This window comes from Heloderma suspectum, chromosome 1 (genome assembly GCF_057233095.1).
Source record: "Heloderma suspectum isolate Gila_16-S chromosome 1, 16-S_ref, whole genome shotgun sequence".
In the NCBI taxonomy this organism is placed as follows: Eukaryota; Metazoa; Chordata; class Lepidosauria; order Squamata; family Helodermatidae; genus Heloderma; species Heloderma suspectum.
Window position 1 is genome coordinate 192,246,709 of NC_139458.1, and position 26,344 is coordinate 192,273,052.

The 26,344-nt window shown below is 43.6% G+C and overlaps 1 protein-coding gene across 1 annotated transcript in view; it reads right to left on the reverse strand.

Annotated features, from left to right (window-relative positions):
* Nucleotides 1-26,344, reverse strand: part of CCDC141 (coiled-coil domain containing 141) — a 170,207-nt gene that overhangs the window by 127,739 nt on the left and 16,124 nt on the right. Inside the window, exons 3-5 of the mRNA XM_084805883.1 lie at nt 17,072-17,263; nt 7,991-8,099; nt 1,044-1,297 (exon numbers count right to left, since the gene is read on the reverse strand). Coding sequence (XP_084662009.1) covers nt 1,044-1,297; nt 7,991-8,099; nt 17,072-17,263 — 555 coding nt within the window. The remainder of the gene's footprint in view (nt 1-1,043; nt 1,298-7,990; nt 8,100-17,071; nt 17,264-26,344) is intronic.

Sequence of the window (26,344 nt, forward strand, 5' to 3'; positions counted from 1 at the left end):
CCTGAACTCTGGGATGATCGAGAAGAGATCCTGGCCTTCCTCTCTGTGACAACCTTTCAAGTACTTGAAGAGCGCTATCATATCTCCCCTCTGTCTTCTCAAAGCTAAACACACCCAGTTCTTTCAGTCTCTCTTCATGGGACTTTGTTTCCAGTCCCCTGATCATCTTTGTTGCCCTCCTCTAAACCCTCTCCAGTTTGTCTGCATCCTTCTTAAGGTGTGGTGCCCAGAACTGGACACAGTACTCCAGATGAGGCCTAACCGGTGCTGAGTAGAGGGGAACTAGTACTTCCCAGCATTTGGAAGCTATGCTTCTATGAATGCAGCCCAAAATGGCATTTGCCTTTTTTGCAGCCACATCACATTGTTGGCTCATATTCAGCTTGTGATCGACAACAATTCCAAGATCCTTCTCGCTTGTAGTGTTGTTGAGCCACATATCCACCATCTTGTAACTGGGCATTTGGTTTCTTTTTCCTAGGTGCAGAACTTGGCATTGATCCCTATGAAATGTCATTCTGTTGTTTTCTGCCCAGTGCTCCAGTCTATCCAGATCACTTTGAATTTTGTTTCTGTCTTCCAAAGTATTAGCTATCCCACCCAATTTTGTGTCATCTGCAAATTTGATCAGCATTCCCTGCACCTCCTCCTCCAAGTCATTAATAAAAATGTTGAAGAGCACTGGGCCCAGGACTGAGCCCTGCAGTACCCCACTCGTTACCTCTCCCCAGTTTGAGAAGGTCACATTGATAAGCACTCTGAGTCCGATTCTGTAGCCAACTGTGGATCCACCGGATCGTTGTTTCAACTAGCCCACTTTGAGCTAGTTTGCTCATCAGGATCTCAGTGGGTTCAAACCTAATGATCACACAAATATTGGACCTCATCTGCATATAGTATCTGATCCACACATAAAACCTCACTTCTCATATCTGCTGAGGTTTTTATGTATGCAGGTACACAGTGATATATGTATTAATACATAAATACATGTACACATACACAGATGTATATACGTGCCTGTTTCTTTCTCTGAATCGTACCTGATTTTCCTGGTGATGCCACTGGCAGATTTGCATCACTTGCTCTAGTCCTTGGCGCTGCAGCTTCAAGTATTTGTCCAGCTGCCTTCTCCTGTCTTGCAGAACTTCAAGGAGGCTGTCAATTTTCAAGCAGCTGCTGCGGGCTCCCTGGACAAATTCTGGATTGACATTTGGCCCATCCAATTTGAATTCCTCTATGAATTCAGTAAGGTCATGGCTTTTGTTCAGGAGGACCAGTGACTTTTCTAAGAGCTCTGTAAAAACACAATTGAAAAAAAATGTACACGTTTAAAAATTGCCAGGGAAGGCATCACCAACAGTACAGTGTCATTTATTTGAACGTGTGTAATAAATAAATAACAATATTTACACACGTTTGCTTGCTTTGTCCTATATCTAAATGGGACATAAACCATGAAACGGTTTCTGTACTTCAGCTCCCTGCTTGAAGTACATGAGTGTTGTGGCTCTGGCATCATTACTATCCTTGGCTTGGGGCTTGTTTCTAATTACTGCTGCAGGCTGTATTTGCTGAAAGCCTGAGGCACATTGCAGCTCCCTAACTGTTCTTAAGAACATAGGAAGAGCCCTGCTGGATAGACCAAGGGTCCATCTAGTCCAGCATTCTGTTCACACAGTGGCCAACCAGCTGCCCATGGGAAACCCACAAGGAGGACCTGAATGCAAAAGCACCCTCTCTCCCAGCGGTCCCCAGGAAACCCACAAGCAGGACTTGACAAGTGCAACAGCACCTCTCCACCCACGTTCCCCAGCAACTGGTGTACATTCTTCTACACGCATGTCAGGGGGAAAACCCCACTGAAATAGATGGATTCAAAGAGGTTTGCACATCATATCCAGCAGAGGGCAGTGGTGACATTCAGGAAACGCAAGCCATTTATTACCGGATGACTTCCTACATATTCATTTCAGAAGTCTGCATATCATTGGGCAGGATTGACAGCTCCTGAAGCCCAAAATAAAGAGCATGTAATTTGCATATTATGTCAATTGTATTTACATACATTTGCACATCTTCTACATGATACTTGTTCAAATTGTCTTTCATTTAAAAAACAAACACTATATGACTGTGTGTAGTGTCACAATATGATAATATGTTGTCTGAGCACCACCATTCAAATTATATTCTTATAAAAACAGATAAAAGGGCAGAGGTCAAAATCTAAGCGCCAGTGTTTTATCTCTCCTTGGCAGCACAATGTATTCAAGTAGTTCACATGTTTATTGCCGCACAGACACTCTTGCCAACTGACATTTCCCAGAGTATATTGACAAAGAGAAATTGCAACCATTATTGCAGCCAGTGAAAAGTCTCTGTCTCTTAACAGAGAGCAGACTTAACAGACCGCAGACATTGTGTAATTTCCAAATTTCATAATGTAACCATCACAAGACTATTTCTTGCTTTATCTCGGAAAGATATCTGTGCCTTCTCGGGGCAGAGGCATGCCTTGTGTGTCAAGATACGTGTTAAGTTCATGCCAAAATGAGAATACACAAGAAGTGTTACTCTTCAGACTGTGCCTTAAAAGAAAGACACGTGAGAAGCAGCACTGAATCACTTACACCATATAAAGCTGGATCCCCTGCAGTATAGTCAGGGAATGAAAGACTTGTAACGTCAAGGCTGGGATACAAATTTTGGCAAGATAGGGTCCAAGGTGGAATTTGGTTCAGAGAGGAAACAAAGCTGGCTTAGTTCCAAGGCCAGAGCCCCCTTCAGATGCTCTCTCACATGATTAGCACCCTACTGTCCATGCCCTGGGCCTGAAGACCTGAACTGGGGAACCGAAGCGTGTGCAGGCTCTGCTTCAGACCTTCCCAACCAATGCATGGACTGCTTGCCGGATGCAACTGCAAGAATGCAATAGAGGCAACGGGGCGAGAGAACATGGCCTGCCCTCCCCCTCATGCAATGGTAATTATGTGAGCTACTAACACCCAAATGAAGTGGGATCATATTGCAGTGTGGCCAGGTGTCCTCTTTTACAGAGAATAGTCCTCTATTTGAAGGGCTGCCAGAGGACTGTCCTCTATTTTAAAGGCATTCTCTATTTGAAGGGCTGTCTCTAGTTTAAAGATAAAGAACAATAGGAACAGTGAGCACCTGGACAACAGACTGAACAGGCAGGCACACAGGTCACCTGGTCACAGTCTTCTACACAATGGTGAGATGTTCTGGACTTCTACTTAAATTATAATAATAATTTCTAAATTTGCATCTATACATACAAATTAACAGATGCAAATTTCATACAAATCTGTGTCCCCTTTTGTCCTCTTTTCTGGTAATGCATTCCCACTCTTTTGGTGATTCTTAAGTGGCCAGTCTACCAGGCAGGGATCACTGTGTTGGACAGACAGAAGGCAACAAAACAAGCAAGATTGGGAACCTGAGCCTTAGACATTTCTCACCTCCATCTCTTTCCCTCCTCCTTAAGCCATTTTCTTTTCTTTTGGGATTTTAAATGGGTGATGCTGACAGGTTTCGATACTATGTCATTTTGTTTTTAACAAATATGTAGTTTTGAGAGTCAGACAAATGGACAGACTTCATAAAGAAAGTTTGGAGACAGTAATTCAAAGTAAGTCGCAGCCTCAGGAAAAGGCTTACATAAGAGATAAGGCAAGAATAGTGAGAGGCAGGCAGAAAAGTATAGGGGGAAAAACTGAGACAACAGGGTTGCTATGAGATGGAATTGTTAACCATGCTCTTCCTGCTTCCTTTTGCAAAGGTTGCTGGGAAGCTTGGCTCAATGAACAAATTAGATATGCCTAATTTGCATATCTAATTTCAGGCCAGCAGGACTGGGTTAAGATTGAAAAATAACATCAGGCATTCATTCATTCATTTAAAAAGAATTAGAAGCAGGTTACCTCAAGACTGTGGTAATAATACCCACACTTCATTAAGGACAAGGATATTTTCTTTACCAGCTTACCTGTTGATAAAATCTTATTTGATTGCCACACAATGAACAATACAAAAGACAATTTTAATTACATACATGACTACCCACTTTCTGAATCCTTCTCTCTCTGAAAAGAGTAAAATCAAAGAATAAAAGGTATCAGATATCAACTCTTGTCCCTTTGGGAAACAGCCATATTCTTCAAGACGATTTTCCCCGAGGCAAACAATTTCGTATGATTGTTTTCAGTGATGGGCCTCTTTTTTGCAATAGCAATCAATCACTATCAGGTGTTCTAAGGCCAAATTGCTCTGCGATGAGCACTTCACACCAATGAAGATTGAATTGAGACCACCAAACTCATATTAAAGTGACCAGGCTTCAATTCACTATTCTGTCTTCTTTAACAGAATTACATATGATTCAACCCACACACTTTTCAAGCAGCTAATTTTTTTTTTAAATGTAGGATAAAAAAATATGAAAGTTGTTACTGTTGAACCAGTCAACAGCCATTTAACTTTATTTTAGATGTAATGTCTGTTTAAAACTATTGGACTAAATTTCAAGGTCAAAGGAGGAATGGTGAGCAACAATAGATTTCAATTGTTCTCAGTTCCACAAGATATTGATTTTTTAAATAATGCAATGCTCTAGTGTCCCTATTTGGAAAACATATATTTAAGTGGAAGGAATTGCTATGTCGGAATACTGTATTTATACGGATTAATGATCAAATTTATGGAATTCTTAATGCCTGATACAATTTCTCTCTCACAGAAAACTCAGGGTACAATCTTGTCAGTGTTTATGTAGAAGTAAGTCCCACTGCATTCAAGAGGGCTTACTCCTTAGTAAGTACGTTAGGATTAAAGACAGTATAAATCCCAACTAAATTTAGCTGGATTAAGGCCATAGACTCCACAAGGACATACTATGCTCTCTCAGAACTCAGATGTTTGTAAGCATACCCAGAATATGGGGTGGAAACCTAAGCAACACTTTCTATATCTCCAATATTGATCAGTTTGGACCATTCCCACTTCTATCCTCCTCCTCTTGCTTCAGGCTGCCTTTACATTAAAGAAAAAACCCGCAGTCCTACTGTTGTGGAGCCTTCTTGAGTTTACAGCGGGCTCCCAGACAGAGACCATGTAATCGCTGAAGGGGTAAGTTTTTAGTTTTCAAGGTTCCATAGAACTCAATGAAACAGTGCCATCTAGTGGCTGTTTTAATAGGGCAACAATCCAACATATTTTAATACTTCATTATTTCTGGATCTATTTAACATGAAATAACCAGGAAATACCTCTGGATGTGCCCTGGAGGTTGATGACATCATGAAAAGGGCCTGCAAATTTCCATGAGTGAGCAATCTTAATAGTAGGATAAAACCTCCGTGTGAAGAAGCCTTCAGTCTAGTAGATTTTATACATTATCTTCTGCTGACTGAGTCTCAAATGGCTATGGCCACCTAAGACATTTCCTTTCTAGTGAGCCTTTTATTTACCTGCTGCATATATTTTAGTCCTAGCTCTTTAAGCTTTGTTAATTTTAAAGTTTTGCTGTGGTCTGCTTCTATTTGCTACTCAGCAAACAGAGCTGATGGCCCTTGTTTTTAAAAACCCTTTAAATATCAATTGGCTTCTCCGGGCAGTTTTTAAAAGCCAAGAGCCTAGAAACAGCATTTTGCAGCTTTTGCAAAACAGACACTTTCAGATGGCGTGCAGAGCAAATAAAACAGCTATTGTATAGGGCGGGGTCATCCTAAATGCCTTGATGCAACATAAATGGATCTGTACCGGCTGCATATTTCTCTCCAAGTTGCCAATTGATTGCCTGCAGCTTCCTTTTAGCCTGCTAATCCAACTTCCCAGCACAGATGGACAACAGCACTCAGCAGGCAAACAATACATCAAACAATTACACAGAGCCAGAAACTGATCATGCTTTCCACCTCATGATGACATTACCTGGATAAAGAGCAACATTTAGGTATGCAGCAGTTAAAATAATGCTCTCAGGTTGTGGAACCAGGAACTGGCTCCTCCCATTCCATGCACAGTGGCCTCAGCCATCACAGATGGCCCTAGGAAGACAAACCTTCCCACCTGTTCCGCCAGAGACGTTCAAATCCTGGCTGGAATGTACCCAAGCCTGCTGATTTGACTGGCAGCCCTATATAAATGTATTAGGTTCTGAAAGCCACAGCCCCTAATACCCCATGAGAAACTTCTTGCCACCAAGTCAAGACTTACTTAGTCATCCCTGACAGATCTTGCTTCCATTGCACTTGGCTCCTATTCTCCCTTTCCATTTGCATTCCTCTGCTTAAGACTACTTTCCCAGATACCAGCTTGAGTTCAAGTCCCCCAAACCATGATTATTGTCTTTCCCAGCAAAATGTATGCCAAGATGAGTCCACTGAACTAAGCTCAGCTGCCAGGTGGCTTGGCCAGGGCTCTTGCCAATTTGCAGACTTCAGAACTGTGCGGGTTTTAATGTCCTTTCCCATTTGGATGAAGAATGTGTTGCCATTTGGATTGTTTTTGCGTTTGATAACAGATACATGTCATCCATAGTTGGTTTAGAACCATGAAGCCATATGATTGCTTTCTAAAATTCATCATTCAGATTTGAGTGTCAGTTTCCTTTGAAATATGCTGAATTTCACATTCGCAGCAGGCAAATCTGTAAAATTCATCCCACGTTTACTCCTCTGTGGTGCCAATGACAATGGCACTTCTCCTTTGTGATGACCATGGCTTACAGTACAGAGTTAAGATAGCCATGGGAGAGTCTGCTGCCTTATTCACATTGGCTTGGATCCAGACTGAGCATCTCTACACCAGCCTAAAATCCCACATTTAAAACGAGGCTTTCTGCTTCTGTTTTAAATGCAGGATCACGACAGACTCCCTTTACATGTGCTTCCTTCCTCCCTCCTTTTCCCCCTTATCTGAGTTTTCCATAGGTTTCATACTATAGCCACTAGATGGCGCTGTGGTCTAGCTCCTCTTATAGCAGCTTTTCCTCTTTTCACCGAGGGAATTCACCTGCTGTAATTTGATAGCTCATTATGTCTGATCTTTTAAAAAATGGAATAAAGGTCATTTAGTGAAGGAGACACCCTGGAGGGTGACAACGTCATCTAAAGGATCCGCAAACTTCTGTGAGTAACTAATCTGAGTTTGCAGGATAAAAGCTCAATGTGAAAAAGCCTTCAGTCCTGTGTAGAGGAGATCCATTGAGATCACCAGGACTTCAGTTACTCATAACTAACTTAAGTCCCATTGATTTCAATGGGTCTGCTCCAAGTATCACAAAGTTTTGTTTATTTTTATTTAATTAAATTTATATCCTGTCTTTCCTCCAAGCAACTCAAGGCAGCATATATGGTCCCTCCCCCTTTGTTATTCTCACAACAATCTTGAGAGGTTACGCTGAGAAATAGCGACTTGGCCCAAGGCAACTCAGTGAGTTGCATGGATGAGTCAGGATTTGAACTTGGGTCTCTCCAGTGCTAGGCTGATATTCTGTCCACTAGTCTGACACTCAAACCCAGGTAAGAGTAGTTTCTGTTGTTTATTGATTTGTCAGGTTGGGGTGAGAACTCCAAAGCAGGAAAATAAGAGGATGCTTTAAAAAGGTGGGGGGAGAGGAAAGGGATGGAGAAAATAGAGCAGGGGTGACAAAACTGTGACCCTCCAGATGTTCTGGACTTCAACTCCCATCAGCCCCAGCCAGAATGGCAAGTGGTCGCTCATGATGGAATTTGCAGTCTAACAACAACTGGAGAGCCACAGTTTCCCATTCCTCAAATAGCGGACTCATAAAGAAAGGCAGGCGTAGTGACATGTTCATAGTTTCAAGTGCTTGGAAGACTAAAAAAATAGCCCAGAAAATTACTTTATACGTCTTTCTTCCATCTTCAAAAGAAGTTGTAAGCAACATTTATGTGTAAGTATCTCATTCTGAATGTGTCACAGTGAAAGAAACCCCCCTCCATACCTTTGGTATGATGTTCGTGCTGTCGCAGGAGTGCTTTCAGGGATTCAGGGTTCTCAAATTCTTGAGAATTCTGCAGGAAATCTTCAACTTGGTCGATTTTGACAGCAAACTGTTGAACAGCCAAAAGGATGGGGAGGAGGAAGAGGGGGGAAAAAAACCATTTCAAAGACCTGTGACTGCCACTGAAAAGGGCTCATCAGCTGAAGGTCTCAGACAGATGTCAAGCATTTCCATTGACGATCAAGCACATTTTCATTTGTTAAATGTCTGGAGGGTGAATATACTTGTTCTGTTCTTTCAAGCCTCAAAATGAAGGTATGTAGCAGTTATCACTGTCATCTGCAGCAGAGTCTGGGCTGGGGCAGGGGAAATATTACGGAAAGAGACGTATCTTTGAATTCTTTGGCAAGTAATATTGAATAAATATTATAAGCTTCTACCTCTGGCCCAAAGTTCCTAATCCATAGCACGCCTGCAGCTGTCAATAAGGATCTTCTGGGAAAGCAAACGGGGGGGGGGCATTGATCACCCAGTGGAAGGGAAAGAGGGTGGCTGGGATCAGTCTCACCACCCCAAAACAGGTAATCAGAGCTGTTACAACCCCCTTACCCACTACCCACTCAACCTCCAGGTGTTAAACATGAATGCTTTCTCTTACACAGCACCCTTTTTCATGTACAGAGCCTGATCTGGAAGGCAATCTGTGCACAGAAGCCTGGATTTTCATCCTTGCAGTATGGGGGGGGGGGTGCATAAAGATTAGTCAAAGGCCATCGCATAATAACTGTGATCCTAAATTAACATGGAAGAAAGTCCCTTTGATATCAAAGGTATGTACTTTCAGTAAACCAAGGATTGTAACCACAGAGTCCGAGGTAAAAGATTTAATATTATTCACCGGTGCTGAAGAAAGTAATGTCTACCACTAATTGGCGTGGTCATTTGTCCTATTTTACAGAGGACAGTCCTCGATTTGAAGGCATCCCCTATTTTGAAGGGCTGTTCTGTACAATTCCGGTTTAAAGATCAAGACCCATCAGAAGGGAGAGCTGGGCCTTGAAGTTGCCCATCCACAGCACCTGGACAGCAGACTGAGCAAGGCACAGGGCACCTGCTCACCGTCTTCTATGCTATGGTGAGTAGGGATGGCAGAGAATTCTGCCACGGATATCGGGGAGCCCGAATGCCATTGCGTTCCCCTTATTTTCGCCGTCTCAGTCTACGTAATTATTTACGTAGACTAAGACAGCCCAAAATAAGGAATGCAAATACCATTGCATTCAGCCCCCCGAAATCTGTGGCGGAACGGCCTGCCACCCCCCCACCCCGCCGTGGATCCCCTGGGACGAGACTTACCTGGGGTGGATCTTCCGGGCAGTGGTGGCTCCGGCGGCGGTGGCTGGTCTTCCGACCGGCTGCCGCCACCGCCATTTGCAGGATTTTTTTTGTTTACACACACATGATAGGCTACATAAGTTTTTACGTAGCCTAAAACATCTCGGTAAAGGGAAAAAAAAGGCGTACGCAAATGGCGGCAGCTACGGCCACCGCCATTTGCATTCCTTATTTTGGGCCGTCTTAGTCTATGTAAATAATTACGTAGACTAAGACGGCGAAAATAAGGAATGTAAATGGCGGCAGCCATAGCCACCGCCATTTGCGTACGCGTTTCCCCCCCCCCCCGAGCCCTCCACAGCTGGAAATCCGGCTGCGGACGGCTCTGGCCTGGCTGGGCCTGGCCGGCTACTCCGCGGAACACAGCCGGCCAAGGAGGATTCGGGGGGGGGGAGGAACAGAGCGCCTCCCCCCCATCCAGGATTCCGGGGGGAGGGAGGGACAGAACGCCTCCCCCCCCCCATAAACATAATCTGCGAACAGGTAAGTGATTTTCGTACATCCCTAACGGTGAGAAATACTGTATTTCTATTTAAATAATAAAATTATTTTTAAGCTTGCATTGAGATATATAAATTAGCACGTGCATTTTCTTTTGCAAACTGGCATCCTCTTTTGCCCTCCCTTTTGCTGTTGCAACAAAAGTCCTCATTGCTGGCAAGCAATGCAAAGCTCACAGGTTGCGTCAAATCAGCAAAGGCTTCCTCTTGCACAGAGTTACCAGGGCCAATTAGCTCATTAAACTTGCCAAATGGTAGGGGCTAGAAAGAGCCCCTCGTAGCCCTTTTACAGGGGAAGGGCTGTGGCTTAGCGGTAGGGCCCATGCTTTGCATGCAGAAGGTCCCTCACATATCCAGGTAGAGCTGGAAAAATTCCCACCTGAAACCTTGGAGAGCTGCTGTCAGTCAGTGTCAGAAATACGGGGCTAAATGGACCAATGGTCTAACTCAGTATGCAGGTGGTGCTCCACCCTGGGGCTGGAAAATCTAGCACAGCCTCCCCCAAGCTGGCGCTCTTCAGATGTGTTGGACTACATTACCCATCAGCCCCAGCCAGTGGCTATGCTGGCTGAGACTGATGGGAGTTATAGTCCAACATTTCTGAAGGGCACCAGGTTGAGGAAGGCTGGTCTAGTATTATTATTATTTATTATTACATTTATATCCCACCTTTTTTCCTTCTTAAGGAACCCAAGGCGGCTTACAGAATCCTCCTCCTCCATTTTATCCTCACAACAACAACCCTGTGAGGTGGGCTGGGCTGAGAGTCTGTGACTGGCCCAAAGTCACCCAGTGAGCTTCCATGGCCGAGTGGGGACTAGAACCCGGATCTCCCGACTCACAGTCGAACACTCTCGCCACTACACCACAGTAGCATTTGTTATACAGTTCCTTGCATGCAGGGAGGCTCCTATGCCACTGCTGTACATTCCTGGTAACAGCTGGGGACTGGCATGGAAGGTATCCATGTGATTTAGGTAAATTACAGCGCAATGACAACTTATTGGAGAAACCCACAAAGAGGCTGTTCCAGCAACATCTGCATGGTGAGTATAACATCTATTCATTTACAAAATGTATATGCCAAGCCTGCAGCGGATGATCCCAAGGGTGGTTTGCAATAATAAATAAATAGTCATCAAAGAAAACCACAAAACAACGAAAGAATATAAAAATCAGAATTGAAGGAAATACTTAAAATGTTAAAACTATTCAAAACAATTAAGTATCGCTTAAAATACAGGCGCAGTCTAAAATTCCTGGGAGAATAAAAATGAGATCGCCTGGTTCCTAAATGACAACAGGATAGGTTCTCAGCAAAAGGCTTTGGAGAGGGAATTCCACAGATGTGGGGGGAGGGGAGGCACCAAGAGGGCAGACTTAGCAAATGATCTTAGTGTACAAGGTCAGGTGGCTGGCATGGGAGTAGGTGTTCCTTTAGGTTCCTGGATATCAAGCTGTAGAATGTGTAGGTTGTTCCTTACCCTGGACAGTGGCCATTCCAGGAGCCTGAGAGAGAAGGATTAAAGGTATTTTTGGAGGAAAACCCTTGGCACCCTGAATATGCATGGCCAATTGTCAGGGATGACATGATTCCCACCCCTGGTTTAGGAATTTAAAGATCAAAAACTTTGAATTGCACCCAAAAGCCAACTGCAAGCTAATGAAGTGGTCTAAGGACACGTGTTTATATGTTCCATGTAGCAGGAACCAATCAATAACCTTGATGCCACATTCTGGGCCAACTGTCGTTTTTCAATGGTTTTCAAGGTAGCTCTGCATAAGTATACTAAGTAATCTAAACTGGAGGTTACCATGGCACGCATGGACGAGGGTAATCACTGGTTTAAAACATGATTGACCGATACCTGACTAGATTTCCTTTGGAAAAACCACAACACATACACACAGAACATAGGTTGTTTTGTTATGGTCATTATAGGGGTGGGCAACTTGTGTCTCTCTAGATATTTTGGCATATATCTCCCACCATCCCTAGCCAGAATAGCCAATGGTGAGAGATCATGGGAGTTGTGGCCCTCCAGATGTTTTTGCCTACAAGTTACCCACCCCTGTGCAAGTATAGCTTCCTCTTTGTTTTGGGGACTGTCCTATAAAGCTGTGCTTTCTGTCTCCCCCATCTCTTTTATACACACACACACACACACACACACACACAGAAGTCCAGCATGACAAATAACCTGGAAGGGGATAGAAGGGAGTGAGTCTTTTGTGATAGAAGGCAGAGGGTTTTTGTGAACCTGGTAAGTTGGTATTAAAACATACTATCTGTATAACATAACTCATTTCTAATCTCACACTGTATTTTAAGTGGAGCAAATATCCAGCAGCGTTGCTCTTTCTCTGCTAAGTAGAACTGCTAGTGAGAGAGACTGAGAGGGAGGGAAGGAAGGAAGGAAGGAGACAGAAAGAAAATCTCTGAAATTCAAGATATTGAAACTTCAGATGAAATTAAGAAAGATGATGAAAAATAAGCCTTTTTCTCTGCCTGCTTTTCCTCACATGTTCCAAGCTGTTTTTATTATCTTTATGATATAAAACAAATCCATTATCCTTCAACGTTTGGGATTTCACTTCTGATTTTCATTAAAGAATATCCTTGAGATGAGGCTTGCACTTTATCATAATAAAACAAAGATTACACATAATCACATTCTGTCATTTAAAGGAAAATGTTTGTGCGAGAAATTTCCAGTATTTCCATTTTAAGTCAATATGACATTTCCCATTTGTCCCTTGCTCAGATAATTCAGGACATAATAAGGCCTGATCCTTGGTCCCACTCCTGCTACCTTACAGTACTCTTGACAGCAAAAAACAATGTTTAACAAACTGTCTGCTAGTCTTTTGTTGTGTGAGTTCTCCTGCTCAGAGATATTCCCCTCAATTTCCTCCAGAACTGCAGTGGCAGGTGCTATATAAACATCACCTGGACCTCTGTGGAATATAAACATTACCATTTCCCATGTAGGCCAGGGAATAGATGGGAACTCATTCTTCGTCCCAAACACTGGACAGAGCTACTACCAGTAGCCCAGGGCAGCCCATCCATATCAGCGAGCTAGGAGGTCACCTAGGGAGCCAAGTGGGGCACCAAATTCAAGGAGAAAAAAATACAAATTAAAAAAAAACAACAGTGAAGATGTCACTGTTTGGTCTTGTCAGGATTACGCTTCAATTTATCAGCTCTCATCCAGCCCATTATCAAATCCAGGCACCAGTCAGCCTCTTCTGACTCAGATGACAGGAAGAAGTAGAGCCAAGAGTCATCATTCTACTGGTGATGCTTCACTCCAAATCCCCAGATGACCCTGTCCCAGCAGTTACATATAGATGTTATAGAACATGTGGGACAGGATGGAATCCTATTTTCCAGGAACCCATAGCACAAACACCAAGAGGGCAGGCAGAAAGTCCCCCAGTGCAGCCATCTGGAAATAACCCTGTGAGTAGGAACAGAACCTCTGCAACACCATAATACCAAGTCCCAATTCACATAGCCAATCAAGGAGGATTGTCAATGGATAGTCAATAGAAATGCAAACAGTAGCATGGTGGCTAATTAAAATGCAGCCATACAAAGGCAGCAAGCCATTTGTGGGTAATGACATCTCGTACAATTTTAATCACAGAATTGTAAACCGAAAAGATAGTCAGGTTAGTGTGAAAACTGGCAAAACCACATATGGAGCACCTTCATTTAACAGCTTAGCACAGAAAGCAGCCTTCATGCCACTGTTCATGTGTGTGATTTGGGCTTTCAGTGACCCATCTTTCTCTGGAGGCCACAGTAGGAAAAGGAAAGGTTCCTCCTGTGCTACCACCAAGTCATTGCTGACTCCTAGAGGGACGCCGCTTTCACTGGCGTTTTCATGGCAGACTGTAGCGGGGTGGTTTGCCATTGCCTTCCCCAATCGTGACTACCTTTCCCCCAGCAAGCTGGGTACTCATTTTACTGACCTCGGAAGTATGGAAGGCTGAGTCAACCTGAGCCGGCTACCTGGGACCCAGCTTCTGCTGGGAATGGGATCGAACTCAGGTCATGGGGAGAGTTTAGGGATGTACGAAAGTGACTTACCTTTTAACGAAATTGATTCGAGGTGGGGGGGAGGCGCTCTGTCCCTCCCCCCCAAAATTCTGGCCAGGGGGGGAGGCGCTCTGTCCCTCCCCCCAAAAAATTCTGGCCGGGGGGGAGGTGCTCTGTCCCTCCCCCCGAAATGCTGGCCGGGAGGGGAGGCGCTCCGTCCCTCCCCCCCCGAATCCTGGCCATCCGGGTCCGCAAATGGTGGCGGCCGTAGCCACCGCCGTTTGCGTCCCTGCAGTCAGCCGTGATAGGCTACGTAAATGTTTACGTAGCCTTTCACGGCTGATTTAAAATAAAAAAAACATGCATACGTAAATGGCGGCGCCCATGGGCGCCGCCATTTGCATTCCTTATTTTGACACGTCTTAATCTACGTAAACATTTACATAGACTAAGACGGCGAAAATAAGGGGAACGCAAATAGCGTAGATGCTACACTATTTGCATTCCCCTTATTTTCGCCGTCTTAGTCTACGTAAATGTTTACGTAGACTAAGACGTGTCAAAATAAGGAACGCAAATGGCGGCGCCCATGGGCGCTGCCATTTGCGTACGCGCACTTTTTTTTCTTTTAAATCAGCCGTGATAGGCTACGTAAACATTTACGTAGCCTATTACGGTATTTTTTAAAAATCTAGCCGTGATAGGCTACATAAATCTTTACGTAGCCTATCACGTTTTTTGGTTTTTTTTAATTGGAAATGGTGGCAGTGGCAGCCAGTCGGAAGACCGGCCGCTGCAGCCACCACCGCCGAACCGCCGGAGCCGCCAGGAGGATTCGCCCAAGGTAAGTCCCGTCCCGGGGGGGGGGGGGGGGGCAGACCGTTTCGCCAGGTGAAAAAGCGGACAGGGCTCCTGCACCTTTTATAGTTGTGTAGAAGAGGGATTTTCAGGAGGTGTAGCTTGTCATTTAGGAGCCCTCTCCTCTTTTTCATCTGACCACCCTAAGTCCTCTTTCTTCTAGACAACATGGCTTCCTATTGGCTTCTACAGCCTGCACAGGGTTCTGTCCTTACCTTCAGAACCCTCAGTGGCCTAGTCCTCCCTTATCGCTCTGCTTCTGACACATCCCTGCCTGTGACCTTCGCCCTTCACTGCCCAAATGGGTGGGATGAAAATTTAATCCTCCCTTCCCAGAGTGCCATGGTCCTTCTCTTAAATAATTACACCCTTTTCACTTTGCTGACCCACATGCCTGGAACTGCCTCCCAGAGGCAAACTACACATTACACTGATTGTATACCCGAGACTTGTTTTACTTTTTATTCTAGCGTAAGCATGCCTGGCCTTGACTTGGGCTGGGATCATGGTGCTCTGGGAGGGGAGGGCTAAACCTTCCCCTACCTGTTCCCCCCCCTGAAATCTTGTTCTCCCCCCCCCCACAGCAGGAAGGTTGTGTGTGTGGTTCTTTTTTAAGCCCCCATCGACTCCAAAGTAGACTTTGTTCTTTTTAAAGCATGAATTCTGAAGGAAAATGGATGGGATGAAGATTTAACCTTCCCCTCCTGGAGCGCCATGGTCCTGATCCAAATTAGGACTGTGTGCACTTATACAAGAGTAAAAAGTAAACTAGCCCTCTGCTACATGCTACGCAATTAGCTTAACATGTAGTTTGGCTTGGCTCCCAGAATGCTCCTGTGATATAACCTCTCTTACTTCCTTCAAATTCCTCCTCAAATCCCACCTTTTTGGTGGACCTTTGGTAGAATCCTTAGCCCCATAACATACCAGATCTATGTTTAAGTACATGTAACTGTAATAATCACATATCCTTCCCCTGTTTAACCCTGTCTCTATTTTGCTCCCCTTGTGTCTATTTTCTAGATTGTAAAGCCCTTAGGGTATGTCCCTATCCTATCAATCTTTGTAAAGCACAATATACATAGATGGCACAAGAGAAATAAAGAAATAATGAATAAATAAAAGTAGGATTTGGAGTTGCAAGGCAAACTTGGAGCAGGGTTGGCTCAAGATAAGTTGCTGTCTTAGGTGCAGCAGCAAATGGACCCCCCCCAACACACACACACACACACACACACACACACATACACACACACCCCTCCAAGTCAAGGTGCATAGTACCCAGGTCCAGCCAACTTACTTTGGCACCTGAGATTGAAAATTCCACAAGCACCTGTTTTAAAAAAAAAAAGGTGTCCCCAACCAGTCGAGTCCGACTCTAGGGTGCGGTGCTCATCCCCATTTCTAAGCCGAAGAGCCAGCGCTGTCCGAAGACGCTTCCGTGGTTATGTGGCCGGCATGACTGAACACCGAGGTGCATGGAACGCTGTTACCTTTCCCGCCGAGGCGGTACCTATTTATCTACTTGCAATTTCTTGCTTTCGAACTGCTAGGTTGGCAGAAGCTGGGACTGAAGACGGGAGCTCACTCCATCACGCAGCACTCGGGTCTCGAGCTGCTGACCTGCCGACCTTCCAGTTTGCAGTTCAGCGTCTTAACCACTAAACAAATAAAACATAATTTTCTACCTTTTCATGACACTCAAAATCAGCTTTTGAGGCAGCTGCTTCACTCTGCCTAATGGGAGGGCCGACCCAAAGGTTCCTGCTTAGGTGAAACATTTGAGAAATTCAGAAGAAAACTAAGTTCGAAAGGCTAATCACCAAGTCAACAACGGTTTCAACAAGAGTAGTGACATTTTTCAGGGAAGGGAACTGCACATTCCTAAGTTTCCACCAATTTTCAGATAAAGTGACATTTCAAAGTGGATTTAGAGGCTCTGAGAAATTCCAAGCGAAGTAAAGAGTTTTACTAAAAGTAATTACATTTCTCATCACTATGCAGAAGCCCTAAGAAGCTTTTCAACAATCTAGTTTTGCGTTATTTTTAATTGCAATTCATTATTAGATAAGACCCCACAATCCTGGATAAATTTTTTCGGGTATTTTCACTCTAAAGTTTGTTCTTTCGGGACAAAAACTGAAACAGCAACACACCTGAGATTATCATCTACTTCTTTCTGTCTAATTTAATGAAGGAATGTAATAAACTGGAAATGGAAGCTCTTTTGATAAGGACATTTCTTGAGAATTAAAATACATTTGATTTTTGTATACCAACCTCAAGAGCGTTTTCAAAAAAACTCAAAGTAAGTTTCAAAAGCACCCTGCGCTTCTCTAGAAAAATAACAAGTGAATCCCAAGCATCTCCCAGTGTTTCTGCCATGGCATCATACACCTGCACTTGATCTTTGTTTTCTGCTGCAGTTTTGTCTGCTTCGCGTAACAGGTCCCAAACTTGGCCTTCCAAAGGCTGAAAAGAATAGAAAAGTGAACCAATCAGAATTAAATTCTTAAAACACTGTGTACAACCCCCATTTTATTCATTGGGAGCATTTTTACCCTGTTCTTCAGCTGCTTACAAAGATCAATAATAACACATCGACAGCACAATCCTTGGTTTACTCAGAAGTAAGTCCTATTGTTTTCAGTGAGACTTACTCCCAGGTAAGTGTGAATAGGAATGCAGTCTTAATTATGCACCTAAGTCTTGTCAGCAGAATTCAAAACTGCATGAATACATGAATTACATTATATAAATTTTATTTAATATGTTTTTATCCTGCCATTCAATACATTTCCAAGACAGCTTACAAATTAAAAATCACACACACATAAAATACTGGAAAAATAAACAACACTACAAAACATTACAAATTTAAAAGCAGTAGGATAAACAGAATGAAAAAATGAACAACTAAAGCAGCTAGCAGATAAAACCATGTAACATCCAGTATTAAAAGGCCTGAGCAAATAAAGCTGTTTTCGCCTGGTGGCCAAAACTCCTAAGTATAGGTACAGCTCCCAGACCTAGAGTGCCCATTCCAAAGACACCACTATTAAGAAGACTGGATCCTTGGTTACCATTCCCTTAACCTCAGCAGGCCAGGCTCCTCAGAAAAAGGCCTCTCCAGATGACATAAAGAATGGTTAGGTTTGTCTTAGGTGGTCTTAAATACCTTCTAGATATAACATTACAGCTATTTCCTTTAATCAATTCCACATCTGGGACACAATTCAACAAAACATAGTTGTGACTAGCTCCCACTGAAGTTAATGATTTAACTTGTTAGATTTAAGTTCCATTTGATTGCTTTCATTGGCACTTAATTGTAGTTATGTTTTGCTGGATTGCGGCTCTGGTGTATGAACGAGAATACAGGTGTTATTTTTTTAAAAGTTGACACGTCTACCCCTCATATTTTTAGATACATTAGTAAACGTACATGTAATTTCTGCAGAATTTATTTTTTATTCCCTCCCCTATCATTCTGTGTCATCCATTATCACTCAACCCCTCTCCATGAACTCTTGTCACAACGCAACTTCACGTACATTAGATAGGAAATTAGCATACCAATGAGTCCATTAAGATGGCCACATTAAATGAAGAGAGGCCCCCTGTAATGTCAACAGCCATGTAGAGGAATTCCACCAAGTGCTCATTTTCTCACATGTATGACAAGTTGCACCTGCCAGAATCCCATCTTCTATGGGGGAGTGGCCCATAACTCAGTGGTAGAAGGCATGTTTCTCATATAGACAGTTCCCAATTCAGTCTCCGGCAACCCCTGTTTAAACATTCTGAGGGAGCAGGGCTGAGAAAGAGCTCTGCCTCAAACCTTGTACAAAAGCTTCATAGCACAGTAGCCCAGATCTCCCCAACCTGATGCCCTCCAGATGTGTCAGACTGCAACTCCCATAATTCCCAGCCAGCCTAGCCATGCTGGCTGGGAATCATGGGCATTGGAGTCCAACACATCTGGAGGGCACCAGATTGGGGAAGGCTGCAGTACCCAATACCAGGCTAGATGGACCTCAGGTGGCCACTTATGATTTGCCAAAAAAGAAGGCAAAAGGACACAAATGTGCATAAAATTTGAATCTGTTAATTTAGATGCATAGATGCAAAATTAGAAATAATTATAATATTAATAGAAATACAGTACATCTCACCATAATACGGAAGAGTGTGACCAGGTGATGTGTGCGCCTGCCTGTTCAGTGTGCTGACCAGGTGGTAACTGTTGATGGGCAACCGTTCTTATGTTTCTTTATCGTTAAACTGGAATTAGACAGGACAGCCCTTCAAATAGAGGACAGTCCTCCAGCAGTCTTTCAAGGGCACGTCGCCAACCTATACGGGTTAACTCACTCTATAGCACCTTAATATTTTCAGCATGTATGCACAACTATTAAAGATACCTTTAGTTACCCTAGAACAGCCACTCCCAAACGGGTGTTCTCCAGATGTGGTGGACTACACCATGCTGGCTGGGGGATGATGGGAGTTATAGCCCAACACTGGTTGGGGAAGCCTGCCCTAGAACCCGAAGCAGTTGCAGCCAGAGACTATGAAAGCTGTTACGGAACAAGCTCTAATTTATTCATTGTTCCAACAGAAGTATTATATAAGTTTCCCTCAGAAGAGTCCTTTGACTTTGTCTTCTTTCACTATTTTCACCATAAAGAGTAACAAGTGCTGCATTTTCTATTCATTTTGAAATCTTCGGAGTGTCTTCCAGAGACTTGATTTATGTTTGGCTATTTTCATCTTGAGTCTTTATCATGACAATGAAGTGCCAATTTCTGCTGTTGCATTTGGTGCTATCAATAAGAATACATAATGACAAGAAGAACCTGTAATAGGCAAATTAACGTCTTAGATAACTCATTCTCCTGATACTGACTGTAATAAGAACTGAAGATAGGAAGATTTGAAATTCTCCTGATAGAGGCTGAGCTGAGAATAGGAAATAATAGAACACTAATACATCACTGCGCTAAACTCAGAATATGAATCTCCTGGTTCTCTCAAGCCACCACCCACGTTTCCTCTGTGTTGGTGATAGGCTGCATCTGAATAGGCTGCTAATTTGTCCTTTCAAAAAAGAAATGCTTTGAGAAACACTTTTCAGATACAATGGAACTATTATTCCGTAATTCAAAAAAAGATTAATGGTTGTCATGTCAGTAAAAGAAAGAAAAAAAATGAAGAAAGGGTCACTAATTATTAATTAGTATTTGAAATATGAACTATGCACAGACAGTAAATAGAGTTCTATAAAGCCGCTACAAAGATTTCCTCTGATGTATAGGGCACTGAAATGCATTCGAAGCCAGATGCATGTTCTTAGCTTTTCAGGTTTATCTGTACATCCCAAAACAGCAACTTTATGCATAATAGAAGCATCTGTTTCTGGGCTGCTGCAGCAGTCCTTTGGATCCCATGTACAGGCATGTGAGCAGTAGCTTCGCCTCACAATTACAAGGCGAGAGGAGGAAGGAAGGTTTTGAAAGTTTACCTGAGGCCTACACAACTTGGAACCACTATGCCAAAGGCAACCCACAGAGGCCTTAATAAAACTCCTGGTTTTGCTTCCAGCCCTGAGTTTACCAAGCAGGAAGATTTGCCAAAAATCTAGCAAACCACAATACATCCATCCATTCACTTTGGTGGGTCATAAATTCTGCAAGCCTTATTTACCCTTACTTTAGCAATTAGGGTGGCCATGTGTCCACTTTTTACAGTCAACAATCTTCTATTTCAGGGGTGGGAAAAAGGTAGATCTCCAGATAGGGTGGGCTTCAACTATGAGGAGGCCTTGTCAGGAATCCTGGGAATTGAAGTCCAAAACATCTGGAAATCTACTTTCTGCCCACCCCTGCTCTATTTAAATGGCTGCTAGAGGACTGGCCTCTACTTGAAAGTGTCCTCTATTGGAAAGGCAATCCTGTTCAATTCTGGTTTAAATATAAAGAACCATAACAACTGATGCAAATCAACAGTTAGCACCTGCGCAGCAGACTGAACAGGCAGGCACACAGGTCACAGTTTTCCACACTATGGTGAGATGTATTTCTATTCAAGTTACAATAATTGTTTCTAAATTTACATCTATACATATAAATCAGAATATGCAGATTTTATGCAAATCAATGTCCTCTTTTCTCCTGCTTTTTGGTGATGCATTACCTCTTTTTCAGCAATTCATAAATGGCTGCCCCGTAAGCAATCTTCATATTGGTAACAGTTGCTTAGGGAGCAATCCCATGGCCGCTAGACAGTGGCTAGACGGCCACCGGATAGCGTGTTATCTGGGAACTGACCTCGGGGCTGCGTTCCGAGGTCGGTTCCCAGAGAACCGACCTCCTCCCACTTCTGCACTGCCGTGGAGGCAGCGCAGAACATCCCCATCCTTTGTGCTTGCAAGAGGAGCATGGAGCAGCCAAAAAGGGGTGTGGCTGGGGGTGTTCCAGGGCGAGGAGGGCGGAAATGCCTGTATGACACACCCAATGTGTCACAGAGCTGCCTCCTTCCCCACTCCGTCCTCCCGCAGCTAGACAGCCAAAAATGCAGGGCAGGAGAAGCGCAGAGGGAATGATCCCCACCATGCTTCTCCTGCCCTGCTTTGGATAGGTGGTCACCTCCGAGTTCGGGGGCGGCTGCCTATCTGGATGGGATTGCGCTCTTAATTACCTTATTTTGGTGTTGTTGACAGAGAAATTGGCGAATGTTTCCAAAAATATATTGCATACTGAATACTGCTCATGACAACATTCTATTGCTTATTATTACAAGGCTATATGATTAAAATATGTTCAGAGCAATCTCCCTAACCCCTGCAGATATCATCTTGAAATTTTGCACTTTACTTACCTCAGGGTACCTTTACAATGCATGCCATTTTCATAAAATTTCCTCCCTCGCAAAACCACAAGGGAATAAGCCACAAAACTCTTTTTTAAAAAACCCTTGTACAGAAACCCTGCACCTATTTGTCTGCATTTTTCAGGCTTCATCAACACAGACAAGACTACTATGCCTGCACATTTCATCTGGTTCTGTCAAAAGGAAAAGACATGATAGCCATTGGTTGATTACCCCATGATAATCAAATAGGGAGCCATGAAGCTTTGGATTTTCCAAAGTAAAGCAAACTTCTCATTTGGACACATGGCGAAGTGGAAAATCCAGGAAGAAGAAAAAGATGGAATCACTGCACCATGCCCTCTAACTGAAATTGTAAGCTGTTTTTAAATTGTTTTTAAATTTTGTATATTTAAATGTTATGCTGTATTTTGTCTTGTTAATTGTTGTGAACTGCCCAGAGAGCTTTGGCCAGGAGAGGCAGATGGCTCTGATTCCAGTGGGGCTATGAATCTGTTCTGGGTTCCAGCCAGAACTCTAAAGGAGCTATCCAAGGTGTTGAACCTATTTTGGGGATAGGGATAGCATTTTGGATAGCTCCTTTAGAGTTCTGGCTGGTTCTGACTGAAAACCAGAATGGATTTACTGCCCCACCAAAATCGGAGCTGCCAGCCTCCACTGGCTTTGGCTATTGGGCAGTATAAAAATGAAAATTATTATTATTAATAATAATAATAATAATAATAGGTAGCACTAGGAGCACTCCATCTGGAAGCAGCCTAGCTTCATACCTTCAGTTATCCATAAAGAGAACTTTCTGATATAGGGATGTCAGAGAATTCCGCCATGGATCTCGGTGAGGCCGAATGCCAGTGCATTCGGCCCCCCGAAATCTGTGGCGGAATGGCCTGCCCCCCGCCCCCCCCGCGGATCCCCCCTGGGACGAGACTTACCTGGGGCAGATGTTCTCGGTGGCGGCGGATGGTCTTCCGACCGGCTGCCACCGCTGCCATTTGCAGTCTTGTCGGGGGGGGGGGGTTTACAGAGATGTGATAGGCTACGTAAAGACTTACATAGCCTATCACATCCCAGTTAAAAAAACAAAACGCGCGTACGCAAATGGCGGCAACTATGGCTGCTGCCATTTGCGTTCCTTATTTTGGGCTGTCTTAGTATTTACATACACTAAGATGGCGAAAATAAGGGGGAACGCAAATAGCGTCCGCTACGCTATTTGCATTCCCCTTATTTTCACCGTCTTAGTCTACGTAAATATTTACATAGACTAAGATGGCCCAAAATAAGGAACACAAATGGCAGTGGCCATAGCCGCTGCCATTTGCTTACGCGCTTTTTTTTTTTTTTAAGTCAGACGTGATAGGCTATGTAAAGATTTACGTAGCCTATCACGGCTGACTACAGGGACGCAAATGCATTTGCGTCCCTGCTAGCCAGCGGCCGGATGTCCGGCTGCTGGCGGAGCCAGACGGCGGCTCCGCGGAATCCCCACGGAGCAGAGCCGGCTGGCCAGGATTCCAGGGGGAGGGACGGAGCGCCTCCCCCCCCCCAGCGGAACCCGGCGGAGCCAGGTAAGGGCAATTTCGTACATCCCTAGCTGGATCAGATCAAGGACCATCTCCTTTGGTATTTTGTTTCAGCAGTTATTAGTTAAGTGCTTCTAGGTGAGTATAAGCAGGGGATGAAGGCAATGATTTTTCGCTGTTATTTGTCTCCAGTATCTGATATTCAAAGGTATACTGCCTCTGAATATGGAGGCTCCATTTAGCTATCACAGGGCAGTATTCAAGTGTGTCATTCCATTAGCACAAATGATGTTGCACTACCGGAAACTAGGTTCTGAACTATGCGCAAGAGGAGAATTCAACTAAAGTTATGCTTGCACAAGTGCGGTTGTGCAAGCAGTTGCACATTATGTTTGTGCAACCAGTTGTGAAAACCCATTGTGCAACCGCTTCTGCAACCATCGTCCAACTGCTTACACAACTGCCTGAGCAACAGAAAGATCGCAGAGCTCCACTAGCGCTATTTGAGTTTGTGGAATGACACTGTTGGATACTGCCTGTTCTTAGTAGCCATGGATTTGCTTCACAATCTTGTCCAGTCCTTTAAAAAAAGTCATCTAAGCAGGCAGCCAGCACCAAATCTTGTAGCAGTGAAATTCAGTGTTTATACATTTCCTACCTCAGTTATTTATAAATACTGGGCCAAGACTCCTAGAGAGTCATGGAAAACTTGTTCAGGTTGCCAAGTGTCGGCAGAGGACCTTAGAGAAAATGCAGCACATGGCGTTATATGCCCATCAAGAACCAGACAGCGGGCGCCTTTAATAAACACTTAAGAACTACATTTTGAAGTGGGCAGATTCAATCTTCTCTAACAGGAGAGTTTCATGACTCCAGCCACGTTGCCAAAGTGGCTCATGCTTATTTCAGTTTTAGGCATCCCTCATCATATAACTAAAAATTCAGATTAACCATCCTAAAAATAAGTTTGCACTATTAATTGCACATTGACAGTGTTTGTTATATAGTGCTGGTAAAATCAGCGTTTAAGCTCACAATGTGCTCTTTCTTTCTGATGCTGCTAATTATGCTAATAAATTTGTTTCTAAGCTCCTGGCATGCTGAATCTCAATGAGCAATTTATTTTTTAATTGGAAGCTATTTGCCAATAGGTAAATGGGAAAGTTTAGCCATTACGCGCTTCCCTTGTTAGGCAGAACAGCCTATGAATTCAATAAATATATTTCAAGTCAGCCAATTTGTTTCCAATGCCAGCTGTTCCTCTCACCATTCATTACGTTTCATGCACAGAGCAGAGTCAGAAGTTGACATTTATGTGCGTTCAAAACAGACCTAGGTATCGATTCGCCAAAAAAAAGTATCTGGGAGCCACAGCTAGTTTGTTCACAAGAGGATTTTAAAGGCCATCTCAGTGAAAGCATAACATTAAGAGATTAAAGCATTTGTTACCATGAATATACCGCTCAAGGGCAGACTACAGACATATTTCAGAGCAGTACAAATGGAAGGGGTGCTGTGAATACTTTCACAGGCCGTTGCCTGATAGTCTGTGTCTTCGCAATTTACTTTCCGGAACAACAAACGCAAATAGCCATACCACTTAGTCAGTTTTGTCAGAGACTGGGGGGGGGGGGGTCTGTGGGAGAGTGAATTAGACAATACCTTTTCTTGAATCAATTAGTTCATTAAAAAAATATTGGTAATGATCCTGTTGCTTCATTACATACAAGAAGCTCCTTTTATCCAGGGGAATGCCTTGTACACATAATGGGACAACTAGGGACATGCACAGAATAATTTCCCTTAGATAAGGGGCTACAAAGTATTTGTATACCTAGGACTTAATGCAAGCTTTTGAAGAACACATTTTTTTTCAAAATGTGAAGCATTTTGTGCACCACATTTACCTTCTTCCAAGGAGTTCAGAGTGCATTTATTTTTTTAAATGCAGGTATTATGTGATAGGATCGGAAAACTTACACAAGTAATTTTTGTGTTAAAGTTGCCATTAGGGCTGCTAAACTATTTATGTAATAATTTTCCTAGCAAACAATTATGTCAACTCAGCTCAATTACTTACAAGAGGCAGTTAGAATGTTTAAACTGCCAGTAGTTTTAGTCTGAGCAAGAATATGTTCTAGCACATGGCTGAATGAACAGTGGAAGAAATGCTGTTACACAATGAAGTATCTGCAATATTTCTTAGTAATAATAGAATTGTTAAATATTCATTTTCTTGCTACGTGTCTGAGAGCCAGTGTGGTGTAGCGGATAGAGTGTTGGACTAGGAGATCCAGGTTCTAATACCCATTTGGCCATGAAGCTCACTGGATGACTTTGGGCCAGTAACTGACTCCCAACCTAACCTACCTCACAGGGTTGTTGAGAGGATAAAATGGAGAGGGCGAGGACCATGTAAGCTGCCTTGGGTTCCTTGCAGGAAGAAAAAGGTGAGATATAGATGTAATAATAATAATAATAATAATAATAATAATAATGCATCTACTAATGGCCAAATAATAGGCTGCAGGGGCAATTCAGACTGCAGCCCTGGTGTGGGGGGAGGGTGGCTCTGGAGGGACACAACTTCCAGGCATTGGGAGCCAAGTTCAAGATCACAGCTGCTCCATTCCCTCACCTGAGGAAGTAGCCGTCTGTCTCCCCCCCAACCCCATGCTCTCTAATGACATAACCTCCAGTACATTTGGGCCAGAAGCCACTTGGCACCAGAGCAACAACAACAAGGTTAAAACATGTTTTGAATTTAAAAAGTGGGGCCCAGGCATCAGGGATGGCCCCTCACAGGGCATTGGGACTCAGTGACTGACCAAGACTGTCCTGTTACTGTGCCAGGCCTGCACGCAGAGTTCTGTATGTGCCAGCTGGCAACTGCGTGACTGCCTCAGCCCAACACAGCACAGAGCTAGATGTCAGCACAGGTTGACCAAAGCCCACCTCTTCCACACAGAGGTGATTGTGTGAATGCGCCCCTGGACCTACCTATAAAAAAGAAAAGAAAGAAATCCCTACAACTCAATAAAAGGAAGGGAAATTTGACTTTCCAATCTAGACATCCACAGAGAGTCTACACTGTGTTTCTGCTTTCCCTCAGACCGTACCCTCCTCCTCCTAAAACCTC